The sequence below is a fragment of the Zea mays genome, chromosome 3 (genome assembly GCF_902167145.1).
Source record: "Zea mays cultivar B73 chromosome 3, Zm-B73-REFERENCE-NAM-5.0, whole genome shotgun sequence".
NCBI lineage: Eukaryota > Viridiplantae > Streptophyta > Magnoliopsida > Poales > Poaceae > Zea > Zea mays.
The window spans coordinates 190,764,446-190,773,929 of NC_050098.1; the positions used below are offsets into that span (position 1 = coordinate 190,764,446).

General features: G+C 44.0%; 1 protein-coding gene across 1 annotated transcript; it reads right to left on the reverse strand.

Moving 5' to 3' along the window:
- Positions 1-1,322: 1,322 nt before the first annotated feature.
- Positions 1,323-8,370, reverse strand: LOC100193725 (uncharacterized). Its single transcript, NM_001138813.1, has 7 exons — positions 8,062-8,370; positions 7,823-7,911; positions 7,368-7,522; positions 3,746-3,859; positions 3,536-3,652; positions 3,195-3,338; positions 1,323-1,811 (listed from the first exon to the last, which is right to left on the reverse strand). Exons 1-7 carry the CDS (start codon positions 8,157-8,159, stop codon positions 1,659-1,661), a joined length of 870 nt encoding a protein of 289 aa, NP_001132285.1. The 5' UTR covers positions 8,160-8,370; the 3' UTR covers positions 1,323-1,658.
- Positions 8,371-9,484: the final 1,114 nt, after the last annotated feature.

A 9,484-nucleotide genomic window follows, 5' to 3' on the forward strand; every position in this document is an offset into this window, starting at 1 on the left:
GAGGGGCTACTGTTGGGGGCCTTCGGCTTCCGAAGGTCCTCAAAAACATGATTTGACAATGTTTTCCAAGTAAAATATGTGAACAGGTATCTTCGGAATCGGGTTATGAGTATACAAGAGTATGGTCAGGACGAAGCCTGAGCGAGACGAAGGGCGATTATGACGAAGGATAAGATGATCACGAAGCTGTGCGTAGAAAAGCTTCGGCATGATAGCAGAGAAGGGGAACCGACTTAAAGATGAAAAGGCAAATTAGACCTCGAAAAATTACTATAGAGTTATTGATAAATGTAAAGGGCATTAATGTAATTCCACACGGGCTGCGTCCCCTGCCTATAAATAGATGAACAGTACTCCCGTACTGTTCACGCTGACTTGGCATTCGCTTTTTACATCACGCCTGTACCTTTACTTTCCGTCAAACCGAAGATACATTTATAATTTGTTATTTTGGGTATGATAATGCAAATAAAAATAAGTTGATGATAATATCTATATTATTCTTGGTATTTCACATATGAATTCTTTCTTATCATCTATTGTGCTTATTAAGGTCTTCTTCATTCATATCCTTCGTCCGCAATTCATTATATCTGAAGGAACATAATGTCTTGAAGTACGAAAGACTTTAATATTTAACACTTTTTATGTTGTCTTGTTCTTAACTCTTATCATTTGAGAACAAGTCACCAACATAAAATTTGATATATTTGAAAAGTAAATAATAAAATGTTAATAAAATAAACAATAAAGTACATCTATCTATAAATTTTTAAAAACAAAACTTTTATATTTTTAAGAATTTTTTAAAGTTTTGATAATTTAATTGCACGATAAATATGCAAATCTTACTATATAAAATTATGAACATCTCTTTCCACATTTCCATGGTCATGTATCACCATTTCCTTTCTCGCTCTATATAAAAATAAGATAAAATTATACACAAGTGAACTTTATCTACATTCACACCTAACTAACCAACAGAATATGTATATTTTTGTGTTTTATTAAAACAAAGATTTATCCATATGATATATTTTTTGCTTTATTAAAACCAAAATCTACCTATATATCATATAAAAATATATAAAAAAACGTACCAATGCACGGACTCTGACTAGTACTTAATTTATACATCATTTTTGCCACATAATAGCCCCTCATGTTTGAATGAATTGAATGAGCTATTTCTTTAGCTAGCTATAGAAGTCTTTTGATAACCAATGATCCTATTTTTGTTATCAAAAGCTAGGGACTATGGTGTATATATGTTGCTGCAACTATATAACAAATAAAAAACTTAGCAGACCACACAAAATGCGTCTTAAGATATAAATTTTATGTCGACAAATACTATCATAATCAAATATTTTGCGGAGTCATAACTTTATAGATAATCAAAGAGCTCAAAATACTAGAACTTAGACATCTCTGCACTAATAGTGGGCGCAAGCAATAAACGAAATATCCTAAGTACACAGCCATGGGGGAGTTTTTTCTCGCTAGTCTTCTCATCCGCAGGTCAATGTCACAAGGGATATCAAAATTCACCAGTTAGCAATGGCATGAATTCCAATACCATCACGGGAGCTTGAGCATCAGAGAAGCTATGTCTGTCATGAGAGCAGGACTAACGCGAGAGTTTCCGGGAAGGATCAGAGCTGAATCTCCTCCCTGTCACTGTTTTGTGCCCCATTGCTGAACGGAGAGGCGCTGCCGTTCTGATGCAGGCTACCCTCTCGATATACAGAGTTCAACATGGCAAGTTCTCGAAGTTGTTGTCTCTTGATGTTGTCTTGTGACTCATCCTGCGTGATAACCGATCAATGGTTTTGAGATTTTAGATTTTTTTTACACACAGGAATGATGAACAAAGCAGATTGTGCATCTACATGTTAGTTGTCCATTTGTTTAATTATGGCAAGAAATTATTGTAAATGATACAAATTGGCACAAATACTCCAGGACACTAAGGACACCTCTACATAGAAAGGGCACTCCAGACGACGCTAACACTACACCCCTCCTCCACCGCCTCTTTGGGCTTGTTCGGTTAGGAGTGGACTAAAGGGTATTAAATCTCTTGCTAGTAAAATTGAATAGAAAGGGGTATAATCCCCCACGGCCCTCTTCGATCCTCATGCAATCGAATAAGGCCTTCCTCAGAACCCTACCTACCGGGACCTGGCCAGCTGGCCCCACAACCAACCTCTGCCCCACCAGCCCGCCTTCCGGCAAGGAGTATCGTCCCATACCCAACCCTAGATTTGAGCCCCTCCACCCTAAACCCTACAACCCTAAACCCTAAACCCAACCCTAGATTTGAGCCCCTCCCCCCACCTACCCCACCCATCTCCACTATCCGCCGCCACCACCCACTCAACAGCATCCTTGTCAACCTAGCCAAATTATGATACCCCCGACATTGACCCCATCAATCGACATCCTCCACAAACCGTGGTGGGGGGTACCACCACTGACCCCCATTACCCCACCATTGATGCCGCTGGCGTTGGCCCCATCAATCGCCATCCTCCACAAACTGTGGTGGGTTGCACCACTGCTGACAACCATACCACACCCTAGATTTGAACCCCTCCTCCACACCTCACATTCCCACCTACCCCACCCATCTCCACTATTCACCGCCGCCGCCCACTCGACAACATCCTTGCTAACTAAACCAAATAATGACACCACTGATGTTGGCCACACCCATCACCATCCTCCACAAAACTGTGGTGACTGGTGAGCGACACCACATCTGCGTCACCATCCCACAACCATACCCTTGGAACAACAACCGCCCTAACCTTCACTTTAGCCCCGACAGCCATGAAATCCCCTTCTCAACCTAAAACCTTAAACTACTAACCCGAAACACAAAATCTAACCCTAACTAGAACACCATCCATTGGGCGAGCATCATCACAGAAGCACGGCCATCAATGGATCTAGAGGTCTGTGTCGTTCTTACTAACTTACTTCTCCCCCTTCCATCATTCCATTTGTGCAAAACCTTCCCTTCAACAGGGCAATGTTGATCGATACTTTATGAAATTGCAAAACAAAAATGTTACAGAACTTAATAATAGTCCATTTACTTCACCTTCCCTAACATGGTATGCTTCGCTAATGAATTACAGATTGAGGAATAGATAAGGTAGAGAGTTAGGCAATCATATGCATACCACTGGTTTCAGCGACTCCTCTAGTATCTCCTGTGCTTGTGCCAGTCTAGCATCAATAACATCAGCAGGTAATTCGGCCTCAATCAAGATATGTGTTGGATCATCCAAGTGTTCATAGCCAGGTCTTCCCTTGAGCTGTTCCTCCTACAGGAAACAGACAGAATGGCATGTCAGCATTGTTTGCTTGCCCCAACAAGTGGAGTATCAGATATTAAGATTAATATCAGTTGGTTACCAGAAAAAATTAGCCTATAATGATTCATGATGATTCAATGAAAATTGTAAAATACGACGAACAACATTATTGAAGAACCATCTTGTGAAAATAAGAATTTATTTACTTTCACAGGATCTTTTATGGAGCCTTTCCCTCTGATGAAAACACGGCAACCTGTAGTAGCTTCGATTCTCTTTAGTGAGTGTCCCCTCGGCCCAAGCAAACGGCCAATGAAGTTAAACTGCATATATCTCAGGTATAATTAATAAATTAAAAATAGAAATTGGTAGTAGTAACCAAGTAATCATTGCTTCATCAGAAGGAAATAACATACATTGGGGTAAGCATCTGTTGGAACTTCCAATCGCACGATCTTCTTGACAATGTAGGAGGAATGGTTCTGTACAGCACCTTGCCAACCCATGGCTCCCCTAGGAAAACCACTTCTCTGGAAAGTCATGGTACCAAAATAGAATTGTAAGTTAAGCTTGCTTCATTGGGGACAAAATGGACAAACAGGAAAATGATTAAGCAGTATGCGAGCAAAAAATTGCAAAACAAAGAGTAGCTGAAAGTACTATTCTCTTCTCAACATGAAAAAAGTGATTCAAAAGTATCCTGCATATCTCCAACTTTTTTTGGTACAACCTTAGAATGGAAAAAAAAACTACCATGTTTTAAGCATTCAACATACAAAAATAGCTTCTAATATACTCTTCAATGAAGCTTCAGGAGAGAACAATCATTCATTCAACATGAAACCAGATTTACTTTTCAAGCACTGTAAGATTTAGACCTTCAGAATGGAAAAGAAGAGAAAACATTGAATCCTTTGGTGCGAAGCTAGTTTCACAAATCACAACTACTCTTATAGGCCAAATGCAAAATATTATTAAGAATTAAACTTGGCCAATAACATAGCAGGTGGAGACTACTGAGTGGTGTTATGACCTAACCTATTGGATACAGAAAAGATTTTATAGGCTGTAACTTGTAACAATCAAAGGGAAGAAAACTTGCTTCTGACTCACCCTCACAAGTCACAATGTCTACTAAACAGATTCCAATGCATTGAGCAAAACAAATGAACCTATCTGTTCAATTCAAAACTTAAATATATGGAATGAAATAACTAAGTATGTGATATGCTTGGAGCTTTCCAATCAATTCTTTCAGGCTTTCACCATAAAGAGACAGTCAAACTTGAAGCTAAGAATATTTGATGTAGTTTTCTAACAGGCAAGGCTCTACTTCTCTATAAATGTATGTGCTCCAGCTCACTATATCAGTTCTGATTATTTTGGAACGCATGCATATATTTGTTAGCATGCTCTAAAGGTAGCTGTGAAGGTAGCTTGCTTGTTCCATTACCACATCTCAACATCCGCAAACCACCCATGAACAACTATACCATCCAAAGAGCAGTTTGACAAACACATTAAAGACAAGATCGTAAGTGTATGTAGTATATCCTAATAAAAGTATGTCATGGTCGGGCACACGTATTTCAGGCGCCGGGCCCATGGCGTGCGCCGCGACGAAGCGCACAGAGCGCGCAGGGAGAAGACTGTGCCACCACCGGGAGATAAGATCATTAGTAGAGATAGATTTCTACTAGTTCCTAGATTAAAGGAGTTAGTTGGTTAGTTGCTAGATTAAAGGAGCATATCGCTTCAGTTAGTGGGGGTCGTTCGGCCATATATATATGGGGAGACGATCAATCAATAAAGGCAACAAAGATATTACTCCTCCATTCTCCTATCTCTCTCTGTCTCAATCAAGCAGTCAAGCCTGCGGCTAAGGGACTAACCTTGCAGGAAAAGACGGATCAAGGCTACGAACTAAGTAGCCGAGGTCCAGCTACCCGAGGGCTTAACGCTCATGACAACCTGGTATCACGATCCCAACGATCCTCGCCTTCCTAAGCCACCTCACCACCATCCGCTGCCACCCCACCTCCACCTACGCTGCCAACATCTTCATCGACATCTATCGCATCGCGTGCTCTCGTCACCCTTCGTGACGACATCAGCGTTGGCTCCCCTCGGGCACCCTGGACGATTGTCGACGGCATGATTCAGTTTGCCGAGCGGCTCTACATCTAGTCGACCTCCCCCTTGGTCCAGGAGATCATGGTGGCAGTCCACGAGGAGGGACACGAGGGGGTTCAGCGCACGCTGCACCGTCTGCGGCGCGACTTCCATTTTCCTAACATGAAGCATCTCGTGCAGAACTTGGTGGGCACATGCGGCATCTGCCAACGGTACAAGTCCGAGCACTTGCACCCGACTGGCCTCCTACTCCCGGCTGTCGGTGCCTCAGGGCGTTTGGACTGACATCGCCCTCAAATTCGTTGAAGCGTTGCCCCGCATCCGTGGCAAGCCTGTGATACTAACGGTGGTGGACAGGTTCAGCAAGTACTGTCATTTCATCCCACTAGCGCACACGTACACAGCCGAGTCTGTTGCCCATGCGTTCTTCACCGACATCGTTCGACTACACAACATCCCTCAATCCATGGTGTCGGACAGGGACCCGATCTTCACGTCGATGTTCTGGCGTGAACTCATGCGCCTGATGGGGTACCAAGCTGCACATGACTATGGTGTTCCATCCACAATCATATGGGCAATCGGAGGCGGCCAACCACGTCATCATCATGTACTTGCGATGCCTCACGAGGGACAGACCTCGCCAGTGGCTACGTCGGCTGCCCTGGGCAGAGTTCGTCTTCAACACCGCCTACCAGACTTTGTTGCGGGACACACCCTTCCGCGTCGTCTACGGGTGCGATCCGCCATCTGTCCGGTCATATGAACTGGGGGACACGAGGGTGGCTGCTGTCGCCAAGAGCATGGAGGAACGAGAAGAGTTCCTAGCCGACATCCGGTATCGGCTGGAACAAGCTCAAGCGATGCAGAAGCTGCATTACGACAAGGTGCACCACCATGTCGCATACCAAGTGGGCGACTGGGTGCTCCTTCAACTGCGGCAGCGCGCGGCGTCTTCGCATCCCCAAACTATCGCCAGTAAGCTCAGGTCACGCTTCTTCGGGCCGTATCGCGTCACCGAGCTGATCAACGAAGTTGTCGTCCGTCTCGCTTTGCCGCCTCAAACCCTCATTCACGACGTGTTCCACGTGGGGCTGCTCAAGAAGTTCCAAGGCTCAACATCGGCCACCCCTCCGCCCCTGCCGCCTATGCATCATGGCGTCATTGCCCCTAAGCCAGAACGTACCATATGTTCTTGTCTGGCTCGCGGGGTGATCCAAGTTCTTGTCCAATGGAAGGGCGAGTCGACAACATCTGCTACTTGGGAAGACATCGAGCCATTCCGCGTCATGTATCCGAAACTCAAGCTCGAGTACAAGCTGCTCCTCGACAGGGGGAGAGATGTCATGGTTGAGCACACAGAACGTGCGATGGGCACGCAGGGAGAAGACTGTGCCACCACCGGGAGATAAGATCATTAATAGAGATAGATTTCTACTAGTTCCTAGATTAAAGGAGTTAGTTGGTTAGTTGCTAGATTAAAGGAGTCTGTCGCTCCAGTTAGTTGGGGCGAGTCGGCCATATATATATGGGGAGACGATCAATCAATAAAGGCAACAAAGATATTACTCCTCTATTCTCCTATCTCTCTGTCGCAATCAAGCCTGCGGCTAAGGGACTAACCTTGCCAAAGAAGACGGATTGAGGCTACGAATTACGTAGCTGAGGTCCAGCTACCCAAGGGCTTAACGCCCTTGACAAAGTACAACAAAGTGGGCTTTGCCATTATGGGGAAAATGGGTACAGCAAGATGTCAACACTATATTTATGATTATACTTCAGTAGCAGGCAAGCTACACACTATGTAGCATCAGTTTTCCATATTGAATTCTTTAGCATACAGTTCAGAGGTATCCAGTAAATGGATGAAGTGAAATGTCAGAACAATTTAAGTAGCACAGATACCTCAGGATGCATCTCATTCCATGGACCGAAACCGTTTCCACAGAAATCAGGTCCCCGGGGCAATGGATGCATGTGGTTCGGACTTGCAATTGGTGGCAACCTCTCATTTCCTCTAACTCCAAAGTTAGAAAGCAGGTTTGATGTTCTCATTATCTCTGCACATTATGGTTTCCGATCAGCATAACATAAACATGAGTAAATGCCTATTATTGATAAAGTTCTGCCATTTTCAGCACCAAAACAATTAGGAGCCCCAAACAATTATATGTTGCACCAAGACTGTGGGAGTTCCCCGTACAAGTCGTCCCATGTTAAACCAATGTGCCTTTTATGAACAAATAGATGAAAAGGCTGCTCTTTTATTTATCATAAAGACAGAGCTCGTAGAGGAACGTAGCATATGAACTACCGAATCTGAGCAAGACTACTACAAATAAAGCTGAAAATTATCTCACCTTGATTCAACAGCCTGCCGCAGATTGGGAGCACCTGCACGAATGGCCCGAGCTTCTGTTGCTCCTGCAACAAGTCCTCCAGATACTGACTGCGCCGCCGCAATCAAATCAGCCCCACCCAATTAACACAGAAAAAAGGACACGATTCAGACCACGATACAAGAACACCAAAAACAGGGAAACAGGTTACAGCAAAAAAGCGATTGTTTTTCAAGAATCAAATCGGGGTGCCGTCTTACCTGGCATGGTCTGGTGATGCAGGTGGCCTCACAATCGGCATCGGGAACATCGCCCTGGCCGGGGAGAAGCATTTGTCCGTGGCCGTCAGCGCCTCCATGGCGGCGGGCTGGACTGGGGTCGGATTAAGGTGCTACCAATGAAGAGAGGCGGCGGCGGCGGACGAAGAGAAGATGTGAATGCGTTTTCCTTCAATTTTTGTCGTGTTTTATCTCCTTTTCTGCTGTGCGGTAAAATCAGTCGAGGAGGGTTCCAGCGAAGTTGCACATACGAGATGCCAAAAACGGCCGCTTCGTCTGGGTGTTTCTTCGGCTAGCTGGCCACCCTTTTACCCTCTTCCGCTCTTCGTAGGGTTTATAGCGGCGGAAGGTGGAGTAGGTTTTTTGACAGCCGCCACCGGTTGGTGATACCTTTTTTTCGTTGCTCGGTTTGGCATAGGGTTTAGGGGAGTTTAGCTCGGTGTATGATTGAGATCGGGGGAGTTTAGCTCGGTGTATGATTGAGATCGGGCATGTGGCTATGCAAGTGTTTTGCACTTTAGACTAACTAGATATATACTCATACCTTACAGAATATAATAAAAGTGTTATTTCTATCTATCTATATATCTACTATTAAGACATCAGTTTCAACGGTCGTCACGCGTTAATATTTTTTAAAAAAATCTATATTTCTTAAGAATCAACTCGCACTTCTATAATATCTTCTCTATCTCTACTACTAAATAGGAGAGTTTATGTAAAAAAATAAGGTGAAATTATATATAACTGAGTGTTTGAACCTTGGTTGTTGGCTCCACATTCACACCCACCTAATCAATAGAAAACATATATTTTGTACTTTATTAAAACAAAATTAATCATATGTCATATATAACAATCATAGCAATGCACGACCACATTCACACCCACATGTAACGTCCAATATCTTGTCATTTCTATCTTCTATCATATCTTATATTTCAAACTTAACTATATAAACAGTACCATCTAAGTGCTTTACGCGATCTGCTAGAGAAAATAAGCCCATTTTGCTAACGCTCTTCAGGCCGCCAGAACCGGGACCGCCCCAATCGAGCAAACTGTAGAGTTGGCAAGTCGAGGGAGCCAACCAGCCAATGAATGGCAAAGGCCCAAAAGGGAATCACGAATCGCGACTGCGAGCCACGCATGCGAAGCCTTGTATAAGAGCATCTCTAATAGCTCCTTAAAACCTTGGGTCCAATCTTTGTTTTAAAGAAAAATACACGTCCAACAATGACCTATCCGAGCTTCTTATCTTCCGGCACGCGAATAGTGTCCCTCTCACTGCGCAAACTTGCGCAACTAACCGAGCTCCCTATTCGCGTGCGAGTCGCTCACCAATCCATCAACTTCCACATGCTGCAACTGCCACCGCCACCTCCCGCCACTCCCCCAGCCACCA

Coding starts and splice junctions, on each gene's coding strand:
- LOC100193725 (NM_001138813.1), bottom strand. CDS start 8,159: ATGGAGGCGCTGACGGCCACGGACAAATGCTTCTCCCCGGCCAGGGCG. Junction 7,523..7,822: donor CGGCAGGCTGTTGAATCAAG/GTGAGATAATTT, acceptor CATAATGTGCAG/AGATAATGAGAACATCAAAC. Junction 1,812..3,194: donor AGGAGTCGCTGAAACCAGTG/GTATGCATATGA, acceptor GTTATCACGCAG/GATGAGTCACAAGACAACAT.